We start from the raw sequence: 27,617 nt of genomic DNA, 5'->3' as shown, positions 1-27,617 counted from the left end.
CAAGGTTCAGTGCTTTCCTGTCAAATTCCTTACTAGGTGCATGCAAAAGGCCCCATCTTTACTCTTTTCTTTCCCATCATAATAACCACTAGTTGCTCTGTATTTATTGTGTATATGTGTAACATGCAGTACAGTTTTATTTAAGTTCATTTCATAGATGACAAAACTCAGAAAATTAAGTGACTTGCCTTTACCTCCTTTAGCTTTCCCAAGGCTTCCTTAAACCCTTGTAGCTCTTGTCTATTTCCTCTAATTATCTGTTTCTAATTACCTAAGGAGAGGAGTTAATGAGTAAAGAATTAAGCATGAATGTTGGACAGACTATTCTACTCATTAGATCTCAAGTATCTTGAGGTTGAGTGTCAGCTGTATGGCAGAATAACTGTAACCTGTTAATGGTGCCAAGTAGCCCTTCATTTCAACACAACCAAGAAAATTTGTTGGGCCTAGTGGGGGCAGACAGAAATGCTTTTAAGAGTCACTTTTCACTTTATGCCCAGAAAAAATGTTTTTATTATTTAAAAATGTTTATTTCCAGAGAGAAAGGGAGAGAATCCCAAGCAGGCTCTGCAGTGTCAGCACAGAGCCTGTCATGGGGCTCAATCCCATAAAGTTATTACCTGAGCTGGAACCAAGAGTTGGATGCTTAACCGACTGAGCCACCCAGGTCCTCCCAGAAAAATGTTTTAAATGGAGACACCCACTGTGTTTACACTGGAGTTATGACTTTAGTTCTGTTTTCACCTTTTATTGGGAATACAAGGGAACATTACAGTTTCAGATCATTAAATAAACAAACGTGGTGATATACTATCGACAACCATCATGACGTGAATTCTGTGAGTAAGTAGTTTTCCAGTTCCAGGGAAAGGGAGAACCACATTACTCAGCCACCAGAGGGTTTTGGCTTCAGCTTGGGCTGGGAAGAGTGCCAGTCCTGGTCAACCAACCATGATCTTCGCCACAGCAAACTGGTATCTCCGATTTTTCAACTAATTGTAGGAAGAAAGAGTAACTCCAGACTGACCTATAAATTGATCTGGATTGCTACTAAAGTGTCCTCCATTCACAAGTTGGCAAATCTTCAGAGTGACTGTTGGAGCAAGGAGCCTTTCATGTGCTCCCAGTTATTATAGAGTGCGTAGAGGCTGGTAAGCGTCAGTCCTGCTAGCCCACCTCGTGCTGCCCCTCGAAAACCACCTGGGAAAGGAAAAGAAAACAAAAACAAAACAGCCTTGTATTACACAGTGTCCTAGCAGCAAAGGATTAAATAATGTTATCATGAAATTGAGGCACACGATTTGTTTATATGTAAATATTCCATCTCAAACAGAAGTCCTAAAGTTAATACAAGAAACCAAGACAGGTTCAAGAGAAACATCCCTAAATCACCAGTTTAATACATACACTGTATTCTCATTCACAACCATTTTTTCTTTTAATTTTACAATTTGTAGTTAAGATCATGAGCATTAATAATTTGATTTTTCTCAATCTCACTTGTTCCCACACTTCAGACAAGATCTCATGCATATTACTGAAGTCCCAAACAAAGCAATAATTTCCCGTTAGTCATATTGTTTAGAACCCACAAGCCCCACCAATTGATTTACAGCTATAATATAAACAAGGTGACACCCTCTTTGAAAACAGTATTAACATTATCTTTGGACTCTGGACAGGTCCTCTGTTAACTTTGAAGACTCAAGAAGTGGTGATAAGATGGCTATAATCAAGCTTTGAGTCAGGTACTGACACCCCCACCCCCCTCCTCCATTCCTACACTGACATATCAGACAATCTTCTACAACTAATGAGCAATAAGGCACCGAGCAGCATTATACTTCCTGAAAAACAACCCAAGGATTAGACTTTGAACTGTTTTTGCTTAACAAAACAATTTTTTTCATGTGAAAAAAGATTAGCAATATGGATTACACTTGAAATGCAAAAACAAAAACGTTTTCATCAGTTACCTGAAAATAGTCCCCAAGTCTAGTAAGAGGACTAGGGGCACCGAAATAAGCTTTTAAGAAATAACTTGATGTTCTATGGTTTTACAAACAAGTTGATACCATAAATGTCAGGAAGCCCACATTGTACCAATGGAGTATTCATTTTAAGTCCTGTGTTAGGAAGGCAAAGGTGGAATGGAGCTGTGGTCCTGTGATTACCTTCCTAGAGGCCCTCTGGGTACAAACCAGTAAATTCTGTGAAATTCAGTGATGTTGCTGAGTTAGAACACTTCAGAGCAAGCATTCCTGCAATGAATGTCCTGCCAGATGGCTTTAGCCGATAGATTAAAGGGCCACTCCCTTCAGGATCCTCTCTAGTCTGAAGATGTCTGATAGCTGACCTGTGTAGGCTTCCAACATGAAGTGCCCTAATTATCTCTCTTAAACAGACAGAAGCTGCAGGCATCATCTACAAACAGCTGTCAAATACGGCGGAGGGGGGGTGGGGTGGGGGGTGGGGGGAATGGGGAGGAGAGGTCAGAAACAATTAAAAAAAAAATTAAATGGGAGCTCTCTCCTTGAATCCCACATCATCTCTTGCTATGTTTAGACTAAGTATGGCAGCTGGATTTTGCCCCTGTATTCAATGTAGCTGGAAAATTATAAATGTAATATACACTCAACCTGCTAACTCAAAAACAATCTACCCAGTTTAATAAAAATCTACTTCATGTCTTTGACTAGTAAGTCAACAAAAAGTTCTAGGGGCTGAAAGTAAACTATAATTAGGTCAAATGACTAAAATGAGGAAAATAAACTATGAAGCACAGGAGAATAAATGATATTTGCAACAGCATCAGTATGGCTCAGTTATTAAATCTAAACTTTGTGTGTAATGAGGATTCTTTCAAGCAGGTTATATAGTACTCCATTCTGAGTCGACACAAAAGAAAGATGGTCTCACTGCTGTTTATTAGCAGAAAAATGATGCAGGGCAGATAACTGAAAGCACAATGATTTTGCAGATGTTTTCCTGGGACTAAACACTGAAAACTCCCCTAGATCTTTAGTTGATTACAGATCCACCGGGCTCTGAATTCTGCCCACTGGTTTGGAAATAGCTGTAAACTGTTCCTTATGGTTGGTCCTTTGCTTTGAGTGTCCTAATTTCTACTTTTGGAAGGATTTTCACATCAGTTCTTAGCTATCAAATAAAGAGCCTCCCTGGGCAGAGGCACTAGGGGTAACATAATGAAACTGTGAACTACAAGACCAAGACCTTAGGGACATCAGTGGCACATTAAGTGTCTCTTATGATCCCCCGGAAAGCTTTCTACTTTCTGACCAAAATGAAACTTAGTTCAAACAAGTCAGTTTAAAAAAATTTTTTTAAATGTTTATTCATTTTTGAGAGACAGCACGAGTTGGGGAGAGGCAGAGAGGGAGACATGGAATCTGAAGCAGGCTCCAGCCTCTGAGCTGTCAGCACAGAGCCTGATGCGGGGCTCAAACTCACAAACTATGAGATCATGACCTGAGCCAAAGTCCAACACTGAATCGACTGAGCCACCCAGGCGCCCCAAAATGTCACTTCTTTGAAGGCTAGAAAAAAGTTATTTCCACCAAGTAGACGCTAAACATAGGCAGTGTTTGACTTACTAAGCACAGCTAATTCTGATTCAAGGATAGCCTCTTACCACATACCAAGCCATGTTTTAGTTTTAACTTTCTATTCCAGTGTTTTCCAACTGGTTGTGTTAAACATTTGAGGGCCTTGCCTTTAGGCTTTCTGTAACCAACTTTTGCCCAACTAAGCACAGGAAGTTGATTAGCAAATATTCTTGCTTTGAGCAAGAAGGCCAACGGTCAATGTCTATAAAGCAAAACAAATGCGAGCCAGGTGTTTCAGTTTTACCTTCTATCTTTTTGGTCCTTACACAACTCCTCCAGAAAGGACAAATATTATCTCTTTTAAACATAGGAAAATAAGGCCCAGAATACTTAAGTACCTTGTTTATGGGGTATAGAGCTGGATAGTGTAGAGCTAACATACTGAACTGACAATTACTTTAGAGCAGGGATCAGAATATTTTTCTTACAGTGGCCAGAAAGTACATATTTTAGGCTTTCAGGGCCCAAAGGCTATTATGTAGATACTTATATAACCACTTAAAATGTAACTACAGTCAACTCTTAACAACGCGTGGGGTTAGGGATGTGACCCCCCCGCCCTGCACAGTCAAAAATCCAAGTACAATTTCTGAGTCCTCCCAAAACTTAACTACTAATGCCTGCTGTTGACTGGAAGCCTTACTGAGAACGTAAACAGTTGATCAGTAAGTATTTTATATGTTATGTGAATTATGTATTACAATCTTACAATAAAGCAAGCTAGAGAAAAGAATGTTACTAAGAAAATCTCAAGACAAAACACATTTATAGTACTGTGCTGATCAAAGAAAACTTTGTACAGTTCAACCTCACGGAGTTCAAAGGTCAACCATATTTAAAAACATAAAACATATTCTTAGCCTCAAGACAGTGAACAGATAGGGATTTGGCCAGCAGGTGTTCTTGGCCCCTGCTTTAGAGGAACTGCCTTATTTACACACTGTCGTGGCTATTAAATACTTTTCAAAATTTTATTGAATTTATTTTAAAAATTGAGATAAAGCATATATAAAAGTTACCATTTTAATAGTATAGTTCAGTAGCACTAGGTTTTCTGGGATTGTTGTGCTATCATCACCCCATCCATCTCCAAAGAACTGTTTCCATGTTGCAAAACTGAAACTCTGTACCCATTGAACAGTGTCTCCCCACTCCACCCTTGTAATCTAATGCCTAATTTTTATTTATTATTTAAAAAAATTTTTTTAAGTGTTTATTTATTTTTAAGGAGGACAGAGCATGAGTAGGGGAGGGGGAGAGAGAGAGAGGGAGACACAGAATTTGAAGCAGGCTCCAGGCTCTGACCTATCAGCACAGAGCTGGACATAGGACTCGCACTCATCAACCATGAGATCATGACCTGAGCCAAAGTCAAATGCTTAACCAACTGAGTGATCCAGGAGCCCCAAATACCTCATTTTTATTATGTTGATAAAGGTCTTTGCTCACTTTCACTTTTTATTAAAGTAGTCCATATAAACAATTTAAAAAGTGCTAAAAGATTTTAGTGATACACAACAATGTGGCACACTCACCATCCTCACCCTAATTTCTATTTCCAAAGGCAACTACTTTCATTCTCTGCTCCTTATCTTGTTTCTAAAAAACATAACTATCTTGCTAGTTCTTGATTTTTCAATCTTACTTTTTGCCTATTGACTTCATACCAGGAAAACTGTGTTAAGCCTTCTAAGAATGGTATAAAATGTGCTTATGGTAGGAGGTAAGTCACTTACTTTCTATAGGTGATTTCATTTACGAGTCTATGAAGGGAATACTGGTTGCTCTCGTATTATAGACAAATTCAGACAAGTTACTCTCTTGGTGTAGCTGTTTTGTGACCTAGTGCTGGTCAAGTCAAACCCATTTGATGCCAAAGCCCATTGTCTTTTTCACCATACTGAATCGCCTCCAAGATAGATTAAAAAGAAAAAAAAAAAAAAAAAAGAAATCTGGACTTCAAGCTGTATTACAAAGCTGTAATCATCAAGACAGTATGGTACTGGCACAAGAACAGATACTCAGATCAATGGAACAGAATACAGAACCCAGAAATGGACCCACAAACGTATTGCCAACTAATCTTTGACAAAGCAGGAAAGAATATCCACTGGAATAAAAGTCTCTTCAGCAAGTGGTGCTGGGAAAACTGGACAGCAACATGCAGAAGAATGAACCTGGACCACTGTCTTACACCAGACACAAAAATAAACTCAAAATGCATGAAAGACCTAAATGTAAGACAGGAAGCCATCAAAATCCTCCAGGAGAAAGCAGGCAAAAACCTCTTTGACCTCAGCCGCAGCAACTTCTTACTCAACACGTTCTCTGGCAGCAAGAGAAACAAAAGGAAAAATAAACTATTGGGACCTCATCAAAATAAAAATTTTCTGCAGTGAAGGAAACAATCAGGAAAACTATAAGGCAACCGATGGAATGGGAGATTTTTGCAAAGAAGATAAAGGGTTAGTATCCAAAATCTATAAAGAACTTATCAAACTCAACATCCAAAAAGCAAATAATCCAGTGAAGAGATGGGCAAAAGACATGAATAGACACTTCTCCAATGAAGACATCCAGATGGCCAACCGACACATGAAAAAATGCTCAACGTTATTCATCATCAGGGAAATACAAATCAAAACCACAAAGAGATACCACCTCACACCTGTCAGAATGGCTAACATGAACAACTCAGGCAACAGCAGATGTTGGTGAGGATGTGGAGAAAGAGGATCTCTTTTGCACTGCTGGTGGGAATGCAAACTGGTGCAGCCACTCTGGAAAACAGTATGGAGGTTCCTCAAAAAATTAAAAATAGAACTACCCTATGACCCAGCAATTGCACTACTAGGTATTTATCCAAGCAATACAGGGATGCTGTTTCGAAGAGGCACATGCACCCCAATGTTTATAGCAGCACTATCAACAATAGCCAAAGTATGGAGAGAGCCCAAATGTTCATTGATGAACAGATAAAGAAAATGTGGTGTATATATATACGTACGCACATATATATATACACACACACACACACACACACACACACACACACACACACACACACACACATAAAATGAAGTATTACTCAGCAATGAAAAAGAATGAAATCGTGCCAATTGCAACTACATGAATGGATCTAGAGAGTATTATGCTAAGTGAAATTAGAGAAAGACAAATATATGACTTCACTCATATGAGGACTTTAAGATATAAAACAAGAGGGGCGCCTGGGTGGCGCAGTCGGTTAAGCGTCCGACTTCAGCCAGGTCACGATCTCGCGGTCCGGGAGTTCGAGCCCCACGTCAGGCTCTGGGCTGATGGCTCAGAGCCTGGAGCCTGTTTCCGATTCTGTGTCTCCCTCTCTCTGCCCCTCCCCCGTTCATGCTCTGTCTCTCTCTGTCCCAAAAATAAATAAACCTTGAAAAAAAAAAAAAAAATTTTAAAAGATATAAAACAAGATGAACACAAGGGAAGGGAAGCAAAAATAATAAAAAACAGGGAGGGGGACAAAAACATAAGACTCTTAAATATGGAGAAGAAACAGAGGGTTATTGGAGGGGTTGTGGAGGGGAGGATGGCCTAATGGGTAAGGGGCATTAAAAAAATCTACTCCTGAAATCACTGTTGTACTATATGCTAACTAACTTGGATGCAAATTAAAAAAATAAATACAAATTAAAAAAAAAACCCCAAAACTAAATAAAGTTCAATCACCACCCCCCGCCCCCCCAAAAAAAGGAAATCTATTGAAAGAGGTATTAACAATTGAACTGGGCCTTATGGATGGATTGGATTTCAAATTTACGTATTTGGACATATAACATACACAAGAACAGTGTGGGAGAAAAGTCTGAAAATGGGAGAGGATTAGAGCAAGGAAGGCTAGGATGAGAAATTTAAATTTAGGCTGAAACACAGTGTGTCATCATCAAAGGTTTTTGAAAAGTGATTACTAGAATTAGAACCATACTGGAAGATAAACCAGAAATAGTGGATAAGACAGACTGAAGGTAGAAGCCCAAAGTCAAAATGGCTAATGAAAAATACTGTTGCAGAAGTTCAGCCTTGTGAGAAAAGGCAACTCAGGTGCTAGGTAATGAACTTCACAAATGATGAAGTGAAGGGACACAGAAGAGAAGGGCAGAAACCAAAGGTGACTCGGAACACTAGAACAGACGTTTCCTGCCTCCCTATTTTTTTTCTTTGCTTTGTTAGAGTGGAAGCAGTACGTGTGACTGTCACAGCAGAGCAGCTGACATTCGGGCTTTCCTCAGGACCACCTCCACCCCACTGGTCCCTTCCTAGCAACCCAGGTTCTTCCATGCAAGCATTCAATTATCTCTGCTGTTTTTGCCTCCCCATATTACTGTCCTCTTAGGACGATTTTTCCCACCAGATTCTTCATCTTTTTGGTTGCTTTCCTGTGGTGGTTATGGTGGTCCAGACCCCTTTTTTGTGTGTATGCCTTAGTATGCTGTAGGATAAATTGCTGAGCAAAGATCTACAAATTTAAAATATTAATAACTAATGTCGACTGCTTTCCTTACCTCTGTCAATATTAGGTGTCACTTCCCCTTTGGTAAACATCAGTTACCTATCATCACTTTTTAAAAGATACTTGGTGAAAAATATTATCTTAATGGTTTATTTTGCTTTACCCTGGTTGCCTGTAAGATTTAGTGACTTCTATTGTTTAGTGGTGATTTGTATTTTTCCCTGAAGTGTTCTGTCAATCCTTACTCCATTTTTTAATTGGATTGTTGGTTTAAGTGATCTGTCGAAATGTTTTATATATTACAGCCCTATGCCTGTAATATATGTTACATCTGTCTTAATTTACTGGAAGAATACTGCTGCCAGTAACAGAAATAAAGAAATCATCAAAAAAGTATGGTTAGCATATACAGTTTAATTCTGAAGGCCTGGAACCTATTGATAAATAGTACCTTTTAACAATAATAAGCCCTACATTTACTTATTATGATGAAATGGATTTGTAGCTCTTTTAAACTTTTATTTAGTTTGCTTTTCTAAGATGACTTTCTTATGGAAGGCATAGAATGAAAGGTCAGGGGCTTTTTGTGAGGGGAAAGGGGGGACCCATATCTTTTGGTTGCTGATGCCTTGTTTCTGAAGATTAGTGACCAGGCCTTTTAAACATTAGTCCTAAGCTTATGAACAAGAGCAAAACTACAGCTGTTCTTGTTCTGATAGAATACTGTTCATTACTAAACAGATTTTCACATGCCACAGAAAATCTAATGACCGTCTGAATACCCTCTGAAAAATATTTAAACTCATTAAACATTGGATTTAAACTAAAATCATCCCATCAGAAATATTCCTTTAAATTAGCCTCCTTTTGTTCTGACAACTACCCATTTTCTCATGTATTTTTCCCCATGATTTTTCTTTCCACGAAAGTAGCTCCAAATCTAAGTTGAGTTATACTACTTTAATTTCAAACTTCCTCTTTTTTAATTTCCATTGTTGAAGAGTTGGAAATATTTTTGGTCAGCAGGAATTAGCCATTCCCTAAATGTAAACTTGTGTCTTTAACAGTTTGGGCTGGCTCTAGACCAAAAGAGTGTCTCACCACCCTTCTAAATCCCTGAATCTAGAAGCTGAAGTTGTATTTGTATTCCTACCACACAAAATTCCTAATTCTGTGCTCTGTCTTAGGTTTATTTTAAACCAGAAATCAATGCAAGATACTGCTCTGCTTTTGTATACTGATTCTGATGTGCTGAGCTAAATTTAAATTGTTCGGCCAGGAAACTATGAGCTAACGTTGGAACTCTGGGTCAGATATTTCATCTATGTTTCACAATTGCAATGGAAAATGAAATCTACAGGTCACCTGACCTAGAATCAATTTGTTTTTGCTTTTCTTCTGAGCCAAGAACTTTCTCTTTCATAATTTAAGCTGAAGGCGTCCCACCCTGTGTTATAAATGCTATGACTGCAAGGAAGTCCCGGACACAGATAGCTAGGCTCCCATGTCTTTCGATTTCAAGAATTCAGCCTTTCCTATCTTTTAAATATGCGTAATATGTCTTAAGATGGTAATTCAGTACATTCTTATATTCAGGGATGCCCTCAGCAGAGGAAATGCCACAGCGGCTTACCCTGAGTAAGAAGTCAGGGACTAGTGGTACTGAGGTAGAACTTCAGTGCCCATCAACTGGTGTAACAGCAGCTCCCACTCAACCCCAGCCATTTGCCAACACAAATAATGTAAGCTTGGTATCTTCCATTTATTCAAAAGAAGCCGGAATTCCATATTTTTATGTGAAATCGGTTTCTCAAATATTAATTTGATCTTTTGTAAGCATAGTTTGGGCCAAGTAAACTCTTGCTGAGTGAACCCTTGTGCTGCAGTTAAAGTTTTAAATTCTTTTGTCTGACCCTAAAGATTTTCAATGTGAAGTATTTTTTTAAATTACTCTAATATCTAAATATTTTAAAGTTTATTTATTTTGAGAGAGAGCAAGCAAGCACATGCACATGAGTGGGGGACAGAGAGAGAGGGAGGGTGAATCCCTAGCAAGCTCTGCACTACCAGCATGAAGCCTGACGTGGTCTTGAATCCATGAACTGTGAGATCATGACCTGAGCCAAAATCAAGAGTCGGACACTCAACTGACTGAGCCACCCAGATGCCCCAGTATTTTTAACACGATTTTTCTATGTCAAGGTAACATCTTCATGGACATAAAAGGTATGTAATGTCTTAATCCACCTGGGAGCTCTGTTTACATGAGTACATACACACAAGTAAGAAGTACTGTGAGCTCTTAGGGATAAAATTCCAAATGTGATCCATTTTCTTTTTTTTTTTTTTCACGTTTAGTTTTGAGACAGAGAGAGACAGAGCATGAACGGGGGAGGGTCAGAGAGAGAGGGAGACACAGAATCTGAAACAGGCTCCAGGCTCTGAGCTGTCAGCACAGAGCCTGACGCAGGGCTCGAACTCACGGACTGCGAGATCATGACCTGAGCCGAAGTCGGTCGCCCAACCGACTGAGCCACCCAGGCGCCCCAAATGTGATCCATTTTCAATACAGAAAAAACCTCTTACTCTCAGATATATCAGGAAATCTTGGATTTCATAACCCTGTTGAGACTTCTCTTTCTAGCAAAAATGGCTACCTGAAATTTTGATGGAGGAATATCTAAAAAGAACTAGCTCAGTTAATCAAGTGTCTAATGTCTAAAAAATCAAACAAAAATAATTTTCAGAGGCATGAGTATAAGTAGCTTAATTAAGCCATTTAAAGCAGAAATGTGATAAAAAAAAATTTGGGCCCATCACTCGTTAGGACCTTTTGAAAGAGGTCCTCTTAATACTGTGCTTATCTACAAAACTGGGGTGTGATGATTATCAGTTCAGTTTTAAATAAAATAAGTCCTATATATATATCTCAACTTTTACTTTTTTGAGAGAGACTGAGCATGTGTGAGCAGCGGCGGCGGGGGGGGGGGGGGTGCAGCTTTGGGGGAGGCAGAGGATCTGAAGCAGGCTCTGTGCTGACAGCAGTGAGTCTGATGTGAGGCTCAAACTCACTGACCGTGAGATCATGACCTAAACCAAAGCTGGAGGCTCAACCGAGTCACCTGGGCACTTCTTAATAAGTTATATTAAGTGCTTATAACTGGGGGTATAACGCAGTGAATGCTAATTTCTTTTCCATCTTAGAGAAGGATTTGATATTTGATCTTCACTCAGGTCATTTTGATTCAACTCTTAGGGTTCTATTTTTTCAAAATCGAATGGTTCACCTATGTTCATAGGAGCATTATTCATAGTAGTCAAAGATGGGAGCAATCCAAGTATCCACTGACTGATGAATGGATAAAGAAAATGTGATATATATGTAAAACAGAGTATTATTCATCTTTGAAAAAGAAGGAAATTCTGAAACATGCTATAACATGGATGAACCTTGATGATATTATGCCAAAAGAAATAAGCCAGTCACAAGAAGACAAATGCAGTTATTATTCCTTACATGAAATACCTAAAATACTCAGAGTTGAAATTCATAGTTAGAAAGCAGAAAGGTAGTTGCCAAGGGCTAAAGGATGGGGAAAATGATGTTGGATACAGAGTTTCAGTTTTGCAAGATGAAGAAAAGTTCTGGAGTTAGATGAAGGTAATGCTCCACGACAACGTAAATATACTTAACATTAGTAAACTTACACTTAAAGATGGTTCAGATGGCCAATTTTATGTTTCGTGTACTTTATCAAAATAAAAAAACAAAAACAAAACCCCAAATACCCATGGGGTTTTAGAGAACACTCCATTACACTGCAAAAAATGTGTTAAGTGTACTCTGAAATCTGTGGATACTTCATTTTCAAAGCATACTTCAAAGTGTATTCAGAGATAGCTCTTCATTCAACAGTACCTACCTGTACATTTATACAACATGCCTGTCATGGTTCCAGCTGCTACTGTGTTAAGGTCATCTTCTGCACCTCGTGTTTTCTCAATGATGACACCAAATGCACTATAGAGCAAAGCTACAGGGGAAATGGACTGATTACTAATAAAAAAGTTATTGAAAGTCAGTAAAGCAATTATATTTAGATAAATCTATCTTACAGACATTCTATAAGCATTCAAAGATATAAAAGAATGATCACTAGAACAGTATTTGTAATAGCAAAAGCTTGTAAATAAAATGCCCATCAAAGCGAATAGACCCAGAAAGGGACTTTCCATATAATGGAATAATACATACTCCAAACAAAAAGTAGGAAAAACTATATTCATTAGCCTGTAAAGCGGGCACATGTGTGTACAACTCAGGATATACAAAGAAAATTTTTGAAGAGCTTCAGAAGAAACACCAATAGTAGTTAATTACAAAAAGTTCCATTTTTCTTGGAATCTCAGGAAAAATATTTAAAATTTTCACTTATATTTTATTAATAGCTATACTTTGAATTTAGAAACAAAAACACATGCATTTCTATTCTAAGAGAAATGTTAACTTAAAAAAAAAATTGAGGTTTGGTTCTGGCACAGGCAATAACTGTAACACTAGCTTTAGTTTTAACAAGATGCTCCCCAAAACTAACTATCTCTTGTACCTGTAAAGATTCCTACTAATCCTTTTCCTTACCTTTCTCGAAACTATGCTTTATTTGACCCTTCAATGTTAAACCAAACTCAGCCTTACAACCCTTCTGTTGTGATATTCTTATATTTCTATAAAGTCTCTTCTTACCCTTTCAACTTATTTAATTGAAACTGAACTTCTATTACATCAGAAACATACAAAGCAACTGGCCATCCCAGTTTTCCTAGGACTGAGACTTGCCTGCAATGCTAAAACTAAGAAAGTCCTTGGGCAGAGCAGGATGGCTTTTCACTCTAGAGATATATAAGCAAACAAACAGGAACAAAGGAGGGTGACTGTGTATGGGGTGGGGGCAAAGAGGACATGAGTAGCATATGGAGGCAAGAATTTACTAGGATCTCAAATGTCAATCTGACCTTACAGTGTGAAAATGTACTGCTTCCAAATCCCACAACAAAGCTAGGCTATTATTCTTTCACAACAGATGCTTTTTCTATTTTTTCAATGAGATACTTAAAATTTCCCTTACTTAATCTGCCACAGTTAAAAGATTTTCAGACTTTCAACCAAGTTACAAAGAAATTCTTGGTTCTTAGAGTGTAAGTACCACAGGTACATTTATTATATGCTATGAATAATCAAGAGAGTCAAATATTCATAAATAGTATAATATGAAAGCATTTGGTCCTAAATCCTACTAAATTACCCCTTGCTCAGAACTGCAAATGTTTTCATTATCTACAAAGGCCCTATAACACCTCTGAAAATTCAGTCTGGGAAACCTACTTAGGTAAACAGAATGCTGAATAGGCTATTAGGAAAACATAGCAAAAGGGTTGCATTAATCTGTATCTTACTACAGGGCCTTGAACCTTTCTTAACATACAAAGGCATTTGACTTGGACCTGAATTATGTGGACTCCATATCTACCTAAAACATGGGTTGGTATCTTGCTTGGACAGGAGAGTATGGAATATCTAAAAAGACTTAAAACACTGAAAAATGGTATTAGCATCTGGAATTATTGTTATGTTGTTCATGGTCTTTTCCTAAGTATTACCTATATTACTCATCAGATTCAAATACAATTTTTTTTAAATTTTTTTTTTTTAATGTTTATTTATTTTTGAGACACAGAGACAGAGCATGAACGGGGGAGGGGCAGAGAGAGAGAGGGAGACACAGAATCGAAAGCAGGCTCCAGGCTCTGAGCCATCAGCCCAGAGCCCAATGCGGGACTCGAACTCACGGACCGTGAGATAGTGACCTGAGCTGAAGTCGGAGGCTTAACCGACTGAGCCACCTAGGCGCCCCTCAAATACAATTTTTAATATCCTAGGGCCAGATTTTGGCAGGTCAAATTGTTCATGATACATATATATCCTTTGCATTAATGATTTATTATTAAGTGAGATCTCTACTTACCCAGAGAACCTAGAGTATTAGCCCAAAGTGCCCCTTGCCTAGTCACCATGTTCAAAATCCTACCAGGGCAGAAAGAGAAAGAATCTGTACTTAGAATCATTATTTCTCTAGCACTTTGAAAAACCATAATTGTAGCTATTTACAACGTATAAACCCAACACTCAGGTATTCTTAATTTTATTTTTTTAAAAAACGTTTATTTATTTATTTTGAGAGAGGGAAAAAGCGAAGGGCCTCAATCTCATGAACCATGAGATCATGACCTGAAAAGGAAATCAAGAGTTGGATGCTTAACCAACTGAGCCACCCAGGTGTCCCCAGGGTTTTCTTAATTTTAAAAGATACCTTAATACTTCCTTAGAATTTAGTAAGGCTGGCTTTTACTTTATACAAATATAAATGAAGGTTAAACTTCCAACATTTTTGGGCAATGAGTAAGGAAAATTATTATTATTAAAAATAAATATAAATCAAATATAGAAAGGCTTTGAATGATAGCCTAGAATGTATTTTATAGAGAAGTTTACAGTAATTGATCTACATTAAAAAAAGAAAAAGACCATTCTAATGGATAATCTAGCTTACAATTAAATTTTTTTGGAGGAAGAATATACTCAAGATATTAAATAGAATCAAAGCGTGGACTGTTACAGAATACAGCGGAATTATAGGGAAGTATTCAAAGAGAAGGAAAAAACCATCTAATTAGAACATGTGGAGAAAGCACATGCTGTGTCTGCTCCCAGACTAGAACTAAGCGGCCCAAGTGAACGCTTAGCACACTCTCAAGGAAGCACAGAGTTCTGCCTCACACCAGTGCCAGGCGCCACCAGAACAGTGACAGAGGCAACTGGAGGAAAAAGACAGGACTTTCCTCTCCCAGCAGTGTAACACCATCACAGGAATGGTTCTATCCGGACAGCTGACTACTGCTGGAAATTATGAAATTATAATAACAAAGAATGAAAAAAACTCATTTAATGGAGTTAAAGAACTCATTTAAATTAATGCCCAATAACAAAAATTTGTATTATCTCTAAAGGCTGTTTAACACTGCAAATTGGTGAAATTCTTTGGTATGCAATTTGGGCAATATATCTCCACTTACTGGCCTTTACCAACTTTAATCACCTCTTAATAACCCTTAAAGGCAGAAGGTAGAAAAAAATTTACCTAAGACCAAAAAATAGTATATAATGGAACTAGACTTTGAAGCTATATAGATCTGTCTGGACCCAAACCCTGTCCTTTCAATTTTTACAGGCTATCTCCTATTTTAAATGTTTGTTTATTTTTGAGAGCAAGAGTGCACAAGGGAGGGGCAGAGAACCTGAGGCAGAGCCTGAACTCAGGAACCATGAGATCCTGACCTGAATCAAGGTCGGAGGTTTAACCCTGAGGCTGTCTCCTATTTTAAATGCTTCCTACCCAGGAATATCAGAATGGTTATATAAAAAGTAATACAGAAGATTTAAAAAATCTGACCTAAAAATTGCAAATGTGACTCTCTCCCTGCACCCCCTGCCCAAACAATACTGTCACTGTTTTAAGAGACAAAGGTTATCTTTTCTAGGAGAACTTCACCTTCAAATTGGTATTTAAAAAACTTTTTTTTAACATTTATTCATTATTGAGAGACAGAGACAGAGCACGAGCATGGGAGGGGCAGAGAGAGGGGGAGACATAGAATCTGAAGCAGGCTCCAGGCTCTGAGCAAGCGGTCAGCACAGAGCCTGATGCAGAGCTCGAACCCGCAAACTGTGAGATCATGACCAGAGCCAAAGTCGGACACCTAACCGACTAAGCCACCCAGGTCCTGCATCTTCAAATTGGTATTTAATGGTATGTTAGGGATTTGCTTCAAAGTAATATGGGAGGGGAGAATGAGATGGTGCATAACTGGTCCCAATCCTGGTTGGTTGACTGTTGAGAAGAGGTTATGGTTCATGGGTCTTCACTGTACTACTGTTTATTTCTGTACATTTTCAAAATTCTCCATAACACAAAAAAGTAAAAAAAAAAAAAATTATTGGAGTAAGGGACAAATATTAATATAAATGTAAAAATATACAAGGATCTGGCCTAGTAAAGCAAGATCCATAGTAACAGGAATATGAAAAACTTGACAAGCCTTCAGGATTCCCAAGGTCTAATTCTAGCACACCTGCTGCCATCTGCTGGCTAAACAACATATAAAGAAGATAAAGCTTAATGTGTCCTGAACCAAGACCATGAGCCATCGAATACATACTGTGTGACTCCACTCATATATTATTTAGGGAATATCTACATGGACTGGTCACGTTTATTTTTTAGGCAGGGTGAAGATGTACTACTTTCCATTTTCCACAAACTTCAATTTCCTGAGAATATTCAGAAACTACCACTAAGTTTTAAGAATTTCATGATAACTTTGCGTTAGCCCTCCATTTCAGAAATTGAGAGTAAAATCAATAAAAAGTTCAACTGGAATGAGAGCAGATCCAGCAATCACTCTTACGTGTTTATTTACTATCATGTCCTATGGTTCTGCAGGCCCTCGAACTATCCAAATAATGTACTAGCTATTCAACAACCTGAAAAGCATGTTATATAGAACTGCAGAATGAAAAAGGTGTAGAAGTTAGGATAGGGTAGCATCAGCTAATTGAGGAACACTGACTCAAAAATCACTCCTTTAAAAACCTTAGTCTCAGTAACTTGATTCCTTAGTTTCTTTTATTTTCAGTAAGAAAATAAAAAAAATTGATCAAAACGTATGTCAATACTCTAATCATGTGTCATCTCAAGGCTGTGTTCATCAAGCCAACAAAGTAGTTTAACATTCAAATATCACTACATTAGATGATTACATAAGACTTACTGTACGTTTCTTGGTTTGGACCAGGGCATATTCTGGGTTTCCTTCAATCCTAGCCGTAGACCGTTCATTGCTCCAAATGCAGCCCCTAGTAAATCACAGTAACAATTCATCCAAATAATGCAGCTTTGTATTAAAAAACAACTGCACTTCTGATTCTTTTTCACTTTTTAATAGGCAAAGGTAAACAAAATAATGATTATTGTTATTATTTTTAAAGATCTTATTTTTAAGTAATCTCTACACCCAATGTGGGGCTCGAACTTACAACCTCAAGATCAGCTCTACTGACTGAACCAGCCAGGTGCTCCTAAATAATGATTCTTTAAAACCCTGAAACCAATATTTGAACTGCTTTGGATTTTAAGCACTTTTAAAAAGATGAGAGAGACAGCAAGTGTGCGATTAGGGGAGAGGGGCAGAGGGAGAGACAGAATCTTAAGCAGATTCCAGGCTCAGCACAGAGTCCAACGCAGGGCTCAATCTCATGATCCTGGGATCATGACCTGAACCCAAATCAAGAGTCAGATGCTCAACTGACTCAGCCACCCAGTCGCCCCGGATTTTAAGCATTTTTGACTATGTGGATTGAGGACACTGAAAAAAAAAAAAATTATCATACCCACCTGTCATGCAACATCCTCCAATGGTAAAGAATGCCAGTTCAAATCTACCCCGGGTTTTATTAGCTCCAGTCGGTAAAATAAACTCATCTGTATCCTAAAAAGGTAATAATGAAAACTGAGTTGAGCTCCCCTCAAGACCCAGTACTTGCAAAATGTTTCCTCATTTGTCAAAGTAGTTTTTCACAAAAAGTAAACCCTTAAATTAACTAAAACCCAACTATACTTAGTCAAACCAAAATAAAACTTTGTGCAATAGCAACCCCTATATCAAAGTGGAATGAAATATACAACATACACAATTATACTCATTAGTTCTTAGGAGGCTTTCTCATTTGGAACTTAGTTTCTCAATGTAAGTCTGACAGACTGTAATCAATTTAATTTACCTTACTTAATGATGAATATGAAGTAACAGTGCTAGAGAGTTTAGGAAGCACAGCTCTAGAGAAAGGGAAACTGAAAGGTATGACAAGTCACAGGTTACTGGATTGAAATAAACCAGCGTGGAAAAAGAGAGCAACTCTCATTCTGTAGCTAATATTTATCAAGCACAATTTACCATGTGTAAAACCAAATGAAATAAGAGAAAGGGCAGAAACTATAAAAGCACAAAAGTTTGGATCAGTTATGCAAGGGCAAAATTACCTTCCTAATAAATAATTCCTTTTTAAAATTTTATTTATATTTATACATTAAATGTTTATTTTTGAAACAATAAAGCAAGGGAGGGGCAGAGAACCCGATGTGGGGCTCAAACCCACGAACCATGAGATCATGAACTGAGCTGAAGTCATGTTTAACCAACTGAGACACCCAGGCACCCTTAATTCTCCTTTGTTTTTAAGTTTTCTTTTTTACATATTTTGAAAGAAAGAAAGATGCACGTGTACAAGCGGAGTGGGGGGGGGGGGGGGGGACAGAGAATGAGTATGAGTGGGAGAGAGAGAATTCCAAGCAGGCTCTGCACTGTCAGCATAGAGCCTGAAGCAGGGCTCAATCCCACAAACTGTGAGATCATGACCTGAGCTGAAACCAACAGCGGGACACTTAACTGATGGAGACACCCAGGTGCCCCTTAATAAATAATTTTTAACTCTGGGGGAGCATATATTCTTTTGATAATCTTTGAAAGCCATCGTCTCTCTTTCCAGTAAATGCATACACAAACTTGATACGGATGCTGAGTCACCCAAAAATCCTAAGTTGAAAATGCTACTGTAAGAGTATATGATTGATTCTATAATATACTCTTAAAATTTTTTTTAAGGTTTATTTTGAAAGAAGGAAGGAGGGAGGGAGGGAGAGAGGGAGAGAGGGAGAGAGAGAGAGAGGGAGAGAGAGAGAGAGGGAGAGAGAGAGAGAGAGACAGAATTCAAGTGGGGAAGGGGCAGAGAGAGAGGGAGACACAGAATCTGAAGCAGGCTCCAGGCTTTCAGCTGTCAGCAGAGCCTGACATGGGGCTTGAACTCCCGAGCTGTGAGAATATGACCTGAAACGAAGTCAGATGCTTAACCAACTGAGCCACCCAGGTGCCCCATGATTCTATAATATACTCTTATAAAGAACACATTCAATACATAATTGCCAAACTTTCTATACAAAAATGGTTAAAACACTGCTGGCAACTTGCTAACAAGGAAACATCCCTTTACCAAATATGGAACTTCAGTGAGCTACAGCTCTGCACTGGCTTTTTATTTCTGGCTTGTGCATACATTCTCAGCAAAAAATGCACAAATAAGCAAGCACATCTACTCTCATCACACAAATGGTCTGGTGGGCAACAACAAACAAACTCTGAAGAGATCCTAGGTCATGATCTATTATACAGTTTTGCGAATTTTGGGTGCTTCTTGACCTTTATATTAATGACTTAGTTTTAAATTGTGTTTCTGGAGGGGCGCCTGGGTGGCTCTGTTGGTTAAGCGCCTGACTCTTGGTTTTGGCTCAGGTCATGATCTCATGGTTCGTTAGTTTGAGCCCCATGTCGGGCTCTTCGCTGTCAGTGCAGAGCCTACTTGGGATTCTCTCTCTCTGACCCTCCCCAGCTCAGGCTCTCTCTAAATAAGTAATTAAACTTAAAAAATAAAAATAAGTTGTGCTTCTGGCTTGAGGTTTTTAGAAATGCCATGTGATTTAATGAGATACATATTTCTTCAATCCAGAAATGGATCATGTATTACAAACAGGAAACTAAGAAACGGTCAGGATGGACATTAATAAGCACAAGTGCATGTCATCTCCAACTCACTCTTTGCTAGGGTCAACTGGGATAAAAGTACTATGAGGATGAAGGCAAATGTACATCAATTCACACCCAGAGCCACCTGGAAACAATCTGATGCTTAATTGTCACCGGGGCTTATTAATCTCAACTGTGTCATATAACAAAAATATCCAAAGATATCTTGAGGGAGGGGACACTGGCCAAATTATATCAATCTCCATAAAATTAAGGCTTTTGGTTTCTATAAAAATAGGATTAACAGTTTATGATGTTATAGAAAAAAGACTTCTGCAAGCCAAATTTAAACTGCAAAAAATAACCACTTACCAAGGCTGATCTCAAAGTATCTTTATACAATGTATGTAGGGAAGATATACTGAAAAGTTCAAGTTCAACTTGTGCTGCTGACAGGGTAGGACACTAGCACCACTAAAAGATCACCAATACCATTGTTTACTACCACAGAAAAGAAACAAATCCAAGGATGGGCACCAGTGTACCTGATAAAATAGTCAGGTGGCTGAGATTATGTGAAATATTTGTATTTCAACTGCATGTTAGAAATATTCAAATTCTTGTTTTTTGAAAAAATATTATTTATTATTTATTTTTGAGAGAGAGAGACAGCGAGCGTGCACGAACGGGGGAGAGGGAGAGAGAGGGAGACACTGAATCCAAAGCAGGCTCCGAGCTGTTAGCACAGAGCCAGACACAGGGCGCGAACCCATGAACTGTGAGATCATGATCTGAGCCAAAGTTGGACGCTTAACTGACTGAGCCACGCAGGCATCCCCAAATTCTCCTTGTTTATACTGGATGTTCATCTGGCCTAACAAAGAGGAAGACTATTTACTTAATATAATATTTAACGTATTGGCGAGGATGCAAAAGTGGTGACAACACAAATCAATAGTAAGAGAAACCACAAATGGTGCCTCAAATAAGAGCTGTTGCCAAAAATCAGTATATGGTGAGTTCACAAGTAGTACTTAACATCTCTGTCTTTCAAAAGTATGGAAAAATGTTCCACAAAATGCAATTTACTTAAGGTACAGTTTTTAAATTTAGGCTTTCCATGGTTTTTATAAAAACAGACAATGAGACGAGAAAACTTTTTCGATTCTGAAGTCCCTCTAACATTTGAATGGGAGATGTCACTACAAATGTGTGTGATTAAGAATCACAATTTCTTTAAAATACAGAATTTTCTTTGATGTCTAACCTTTTTGGCCCTGCCTAGCAATGCAGGGTCCCAATGTTACTGTATTTTTAAATGGAGCTACAGTATAACCTTTAAGCTTAAATCCAACATTTAAGCAAACTACATTTGATTAGTTTTGAAATTTTGAGTAAAATACTGACAGAGAGGTACTTTTGAAATAAAAGCAATAAACCTACAGTGTAGATAATATTTGACAAACACTTCCAGCAAAAACAAACAAATTTTAAACAAGCCCTAATCAACTTGCTTCTATTCAAAACACACTCAACAAGAGATGCCTGAGTGGCTCAGCTAAGCTTCTGACTTCGGCTCAGGTCATGATCTTACGGTGAGTTCAAGCCCCATGTTGGGCTCTGTGCTGTCAGCTCAGAGCCTGGAGCCTGCTTCAGATTCTGTGTCTCCCTCTCTCTCTGCCCCTCCCCTGTTCGCATTCTGTCTCTCAAAAATAAACATTAAAAAACAACAACAAACACACTCAGCAAGAAATGCAAAGGTCAAATATTTAGTGTTTCATCTTGAAACAAAAAGTCCTAACCATTACTCTTAAAACCCGCCCAATTTATGGATATATAATTCATATACCATATAATTCACCTATTTAAAGTGTAGAATTCAGTGGTTTTGAGTTTTTAGTATATTCACAATTGTACAACAAAGACTATAATCAGTTTCAGAGCATTTTCATTACCCCAAAAAGAACCCCATACCTGTTAGCAGTCATTCTCCATCTATCCCCTACCCTGGGCAGCCACTACTCAATTTGCTTTCTGTCTTTTTATATTTATCAGTAGTGGACGTTTCATATAAATAGAATCATACAATATGTGGTCTTTTATGACTGGCTTCTTTTATTTAGTAAGTTTACAAGGTTCACCCATGTTGTAGCAAGCATCATTACTGCATTCTTTTTTTATTGCTACAGAATATCTCCTTGCATGGAGATGCCACATTTTGTTTATCCATCCTTAACTTGGATATTTGGATTGTGTCTACTTCCTGACTATTTAGAATAAAGCTGATATGAGCATTCATGTACAATTTGTTGTGTGGACATATGTTTTCCGTTCTCTTGGGTATATATCTATGGGTGGAATTACTGGGTCATACAGGAACGCTACTTTTAATATTTTGAGAAACTGTGAGACTATTTCCAAAGCAGCTAGTTCAATTTACACTTCCACCAATAGTGTATGAAGGTCCAATTTCTCCACATCCTTACTAACATCAGTTATTGCCTGTGTTTCTAACTATAGCTATAGCAGGTGTGAAGTGGTATCTCACTTTGGTTTTGTGATTTGCATTTCTCTAGTGATATGGAACACGCTTCATGTGATTATTGAACATTTGTGTATCTTCTTGGAGAAATGTCTGTTCAGATCTTTTACCCACTTTTAAACTTCTTATAAATGAGTTTTAAGAGTTTTCTAAAAAATTACATATTCTTGATTTAAGTCCTTATCAAATATTAAATGATTTACAGTTATGTTCTTTCAGTTTGTGAACTGTCTTTTCCTTATTCTTAAGTGTGTAGTCTGGAATAGAACAGTTTTAAATTTTTATTAAAACCAATTTATCAGTTGTTTTTAATAACTTATTCTTTCGGTGTCATGTCTAAGAAATCAATGCCTAATTTATTTTTTAAAAGTTTTTATTTATTTATTTTGAGAAAGAGCGTGCATGTGAGGGGCAGAGAGATAGAGAGAGACAGAGAAAGAGAGAGAGAGAGAGAGAGAGAGAGAGAGAGAGAATACCAAGCAGACTCTGCGTTCAGCGAGGAGGCTGACATGGGGCTTGATCCAATTACCCTGAGATCATGACCTGAGCTGATATCAAGAGTTGGATGCTCAACAGACTGAGTCACCCAGGTGGCTCCAGTAATCACTTTAAATATAAATGGATCAAACTCTGTAAGCAAAGTTCATAAGATCAGCACAATGGATAAAAATACCATGATCCAACTACACTGAGGTTTACTTTAGTTCCAAAAACGAAGAGGTTCAAAGTGAAATGACAGAAAAAGATTATTCCATGTAAATAATAACCAAAAGAGAACAGGGTGAACATATGAGTATCAGAAAATATAGATTTTACATAATAATAAAAGGTCATAAAAATATTAATAAGTTTCAATACAGTAAAAAGATTAAATTATAAACATATCTAGTAAGAGACCATTAAAATACATTAAATATAAAATGATGGAATTAAAGGTAGAAATAGAAATTTCTACACTAAGAACTGGAAACTTCAATAATCTATTTTCAATAATGGATAGCAACCAGTATAACCAGAGAGAAGGTAGTAAGAAAATAAGGACTTAACACAATAAATCAAACAGCAAACAGATCTAACAGACATATACAAAACACTCTGCCGAACAATAATAGCACAGGTATATGTCTCAAGTGCATGTGGGACATCTTCCAAGATAGATCATGCAAGGACACAAATTAAGTTTCAAAATATTTTAAAAGATATCATAGAGAGTATCCTCTCCAGCCACAACAGTAGGAGTTAGAAATCAGTAACAGAAAGAAAATTGAAAAATTCACAAATTCATGGAAATTAAATACACACCCTTTACTTAAGAGATGAATAAAAAAGAAAACAACATGTCAAAATTTATGAGATCCAGTGAAATGTAAAATGGTATAGCTGCAATTCCTCAGAAAATAGTAAAATTTCCCTAAGATCCAGCGATTTTACATCTGGATATGTAACTAAAAGAATTAAAAGGAGAGTTGGGAAAAGACATTTGTACACATTAGTGTAATGTTCACATCAACAGTAGCTAAAATACAGGAGCCATCCAAGTGTCCAGGAACAGATGAATGGATAAGCAAAATGGAATATTATTCAATTAGATATTATCCAGCCTAAAAAAGGAGAGAAATTCTGACATAAGCTATAATATAGATGAAACTTGAGAACATTGTTAAATGAAATAATCCAATCACAAAAGACAAATATAGTATGATTCCACTTATTTGAGGTACTTAGAGTATCAAAAACAGAAAGCAGAAGGGTAGTTTCCACGGGATGGGTGGGAGGGAGGGTGGAATGAAGTTATTTTTTTAACAGGCATAGTTTGTTTTACATGATGAAATGGGTTATGTATATGGCAGGTGGTAATTGTTGCCTAATCTTATAAATGCATTTGGTAACATTGAACAGTACACTTAAAAATGGGTCAGATGGTAAATTTTATGTTAGTATACTTTACAAATGTTTAAATAGGGAGAAAAAAACACACCTTGAACCTCAAAAACCCCTTAAAGGGATAGCATCAGGGAGACGCAAGCCAAATCCCCAGAGTTTCAGAACAAAGAAAAAAGGTGGATGGAGACCAGAGTTGGTGCCTCCAGAAGTATGTATCGTAGATCTAGTTAGCGTAAGAAACTTTTTTTTTTAAACAGTAAGATAACACACCAAACTAGTAAATTCATAAAAGGACTAGTCTTAATCTTACCTGCACGAGATAACGTGGATCCACGTTTAAATAAGGAGACAGAGGGTTCATACCAGTCACTAGAGAGAAAACAAAGCATATTGCAATGAAATTCTAAAAAGTTATTTCATTTAGTGTTAATTACACTGTTTCATTTGTTTTCCAATTTTGATTTATAGGCTCACTTGAATATGAAAATTTCTCATTTTCTATGCTCATCCTGTCTGGCAGTTTTGAGGCTGCCTCCTCCTGAGATCCTGAATACCAAACCATGCCTTACACTAGTAAAATGGTATGAGTTCAGGCTGTCATACCAAGAAGATATTGGCAATAATGTGGATTAAATAATCAAAGTAGCAGGAAGCATAGCCAAGGTCAATTATAAAGCTAATTTCTCTCTACTTTGCTACAAGGATGCTTGACATCTATACAAATTGCAAAATAAGACTGACAAGAGACCAATCAATTCCATGAGAAAAACAGTGCTTGGGTTATGTGTTGTATATAAATATTTTAAGGCAGTTCCTTCAGATCTTAAGGCAGTTCCTTCAGCAGTATTGACAGCTGCTGACAGAGTAGATTTGCTGTGGCAGTGTAGAGGGTTCTCGGGTTATCACCATAGGCATGGGGGTCATAACAACGTTTATTTATTTTTGGGACAGAGAGAGACAGAGCATGAACGGGGGAGGGGCAGAGAGAGAGGGAGACACAGAATCAGAAACAGGCTCCAGGCTCTGAGCCATCAGCCCAGAGCCCGACGCGGGGCTCGAACTCACGGACCGCGAGATCATGACCTGGCTGAAGTCGGACGCTTAACCGACTGCGCCACCCAGGCGCCCCAAGCATGGGGGTCATAACAAAAGAAAATGGAAATTTACAGACAGCCACACTTGAATCCCACTAACTTTGATGACAGAAAAATATGTCAATCAGCTTTCTCATATTTTAAACTTAATCCCTGAATCCTATGCACCTCAGTTGACTGCTCACAATCTATGGAATATTCAAGTCTTCTCATCAATATGAATTCTATATTCAATATCTTGAACTTCGTTACTTACCACCATCCTTATTGCTACCATCTTAGTCCAACCATTAAAGCTCACCTAGACTACTGTAACAATCTCCTACTTAAATGAACTCCTCACTTGCTCTAATCCCTTCAATTTACTTCCTATATAGCAACTAAAGTGATTTTTTTAAGAAAAGGAAATCAGCCTTAATGGCTTCCATTCACACTTGTAATCAAATCCAAACTTCCTACCATGGTTTACAAAACACTGCATTAGTGGTCATTCCTTGCCCTCCTCATCTCATAATCTCCTACTACTCCAACTCCCTTGCAACTCTATAGACACACTGGCCCATCATTTGTTCCTGAAACATGCCAACTTTGTTTTTTCTCAGGGCATTTGGACTATTTTCCCTTGTACACCTGCCTCACCTCCGATCTATACTATATTCAGGTCACAGCTCAAATGTCAACACCCTCTAGTTGCATTCTCTGACCCACTCTCAAACAGCATCCTGCTCCCATCACCATCTCATGACCCGGTTTTGATGGCTTTATGTACACTTATACATATAACTGAAATGTGTTTATTTCTGTTACTTGGCTCAGTTCACTGAACGCAGCAGTCATCTAACTGTTGGTAGTCCTCTATCCAGAAAAGTCGTTGGTTGATCCCAGGTGCTCAGTGAATGGTGTTCATCCCTCCATTTCTCAATTTACCTTCAAATCTTAATCATATTAATGTAACAATGCTTGGTCACATTAAGGTAGTGCCCTCTGTGCTCCAAAACTCAGACCTCCGAAGACGTATGTGTAAAATGCGTTCCAGATTCAGTTTTGGCAGAGGTGACACTGGGCTCTTTTGTTCTTGAGCATAAAGTACCTGGAGAATCAGAACAAGTTCTGTTCATCCATTTGAACACCCACAAAGTCACAGACATCTGGAATACATATTCACAGGATTGAAAGGGCACAGGTAGGACATTCATGCTTCTGCACTTTCGATCTTGCATATTTCCTTTCCTAAAATTCTTAACTTTTTTTTCTTCAAGTCCGTGACTTTTATTTATTTTTTTTTTAATTTTTTTTTAATTTTTTTTTTCAACGTTTATTTATTTTTGGGGGGGACAGAGAGAGACAGAGCATGAACGGGGGAGGGGCAGAGAGAGAGGGAGACACAGAATCGGAAACAGGCTCCAGGCTCTGAGCCATCAGCCCAGAGCCCGACGCGGGGCTCGAACTCAGGGACCGCGAGATCGTGACCTGGCTGAAGTCGGACGCTTAACCGACTGCGCCACCCAGGCGCCCCAAGTCCGTGACTTTTAAAGCGCAGCTCGCTTTTCAGCTCCTCCCGCAGGCTCGACTCCCGTTTCTTTCTTGGCTATCTGCACTATTAAATGTTTTGCCCTGACGGCTACTGTGTGGTTTCGAAACACAGAACTTTGTGTTTGAAAAGTTATTTACAGACTCGTTGTTTGGAATGCATTTACTTGCAGAGCTGGGCTCTCCTCTCAATCTAGAGCCAAGCACACAGACCAACGCACAAGGAATGTGCGGGAGGAAAAATGAGGCACCGTGCTTGGATATAAAAAGAACACGCAACATCTCCTGAGTCCAGGTCACCCAAACGGAACTTCTCGGGGATCCGTGGCTCCAAAAACTGGTTCAATCTTGAAAGAGGCAGCGCAAACACACTAACCCCACCACTGGTACTAAGATTGTGAACGTCAGCCCCCAAAAAGGAACAGTACACGCTACACATCTGGCGGAGTCGCAAGAACCGCTGAGAAATGTTCACAACCTAGGCCCGATACTCACGCGGGACGCCGGCCAGATCCGCGTGCGAGTAACCTGCCCCACCGGCTCCGAAAAAGCCGGCCAACCCCCCTGTAGTTTTGTTCCCGCTTCCCCCGCCGCTCTCCATGATGTTGCAGCAAACCGCCCGTCTGCTCTTCCCCGCCACCTGAGGCTGGGTTCTTCTGCTGGGCCGTTGCTCCCCAGTAACAGCGGGGAGACCCGCGTTACCACTGCCTCCTTCACACGGTGACCTTCCGGGAGCCGGTACGCGCTAATCC

General features: G+C 38.5%; 1 protein-coding gene and 1 non-coding gene across 3 annotated transcripts; both read right to left on the bottom strand.

The window, feature by feature from the left end:
• Positions 1-732: 732 nt before the first annotated feature.
• LOC123576759 (mitochondrial import inner membrane translocase subunit Tim23) lies at positions 733-27,614 on the bottom strand. 2 transcript variants are annotated; one of them, XM_045438048.1, is made up of 7 exons: positions 27,361-27,614; positions 24,552-24,610; positions 17,634-17,727; positions 17,011-17,095; positions 14,148-14,206; positions 12,048-12,158; positions 733-1,200 (listed from the first exon to the last, which is right to left on the bottom strand). In XM_045438048.1, the coding sequence occupies exons 1-7, from the start codon at positions 27,464-27,466 to the stop codon at positions 1,085-1,087; spliced, it is 630 nt and encodes a 209-aa protein (XP_045294004.1). In that variant the 5' UTR covers positions 27,467-27,614; the 3' UTR covers positions 733-1,084. The 2 variants fall into 2 exon arrangements, with proteins under 2 accessions (XP_045294004.1, XP_045294005.1); XM_045438049.1 differs by lacking the exon at positions 27,361-27,614 and adding an exon at positions 26,263-26,499.
• Positions 14,879-15,084, bottom strand: LOC123577599. The gene has a single exon (XR_006701952.1). It is a non-coding gene; the product is annotated as a small nucleolar RNA SNORA74 (small nucleolar RNA).
• Positions 27,615-27,617: the final 3 nt, after the last annotated feature.

The sequence above is a fragment of the Leopardus geoffroyi genome, chromosome D2, assembly GCF_018350155.1.
Source record: "Leopardus geoffroyi isolate Oge1 chromosome D2, O.geoffroyi_Oge1_pat1.0, whole genome shotgun sequence".
Classification (NCBI taxonomy): domain Eukaryota; kingdom Metazoa; phylum Chordata; class Mammalia; order Carnivora; family Felidae; genus Leopardus; species Leopardus geoffroyi.
This window is presented reverse-complemented; position numbering and strand designations above follow the sequence as displayed.

Excerpts from the sequence above, each read along its gene's own strand:
- LOC123576759 (XM_045438048.1), bottom strand. The coding sequence starts at position 27,466 with ATGGAGAGCGGCGGGGGAAGCGGGAACAAAACTACAGGGGGGTTGGCC. Across the intron at positions 12,159-14,147 it reads TAATACTCTAGGTTCTCTGG|CTTTGCTCTATAGTGCATTT; the intron begins GTAAGTAGAGAT and ends TTTCCCCTGTAG. Across the intron at positions 1,201-12,047 it reads CATGTTGTATAAATGTACAG|GTGGTTTTCGAGGGGCAGCA; the intron begins GTAGGTACTGTT and ends TTCCTTTCCCAG.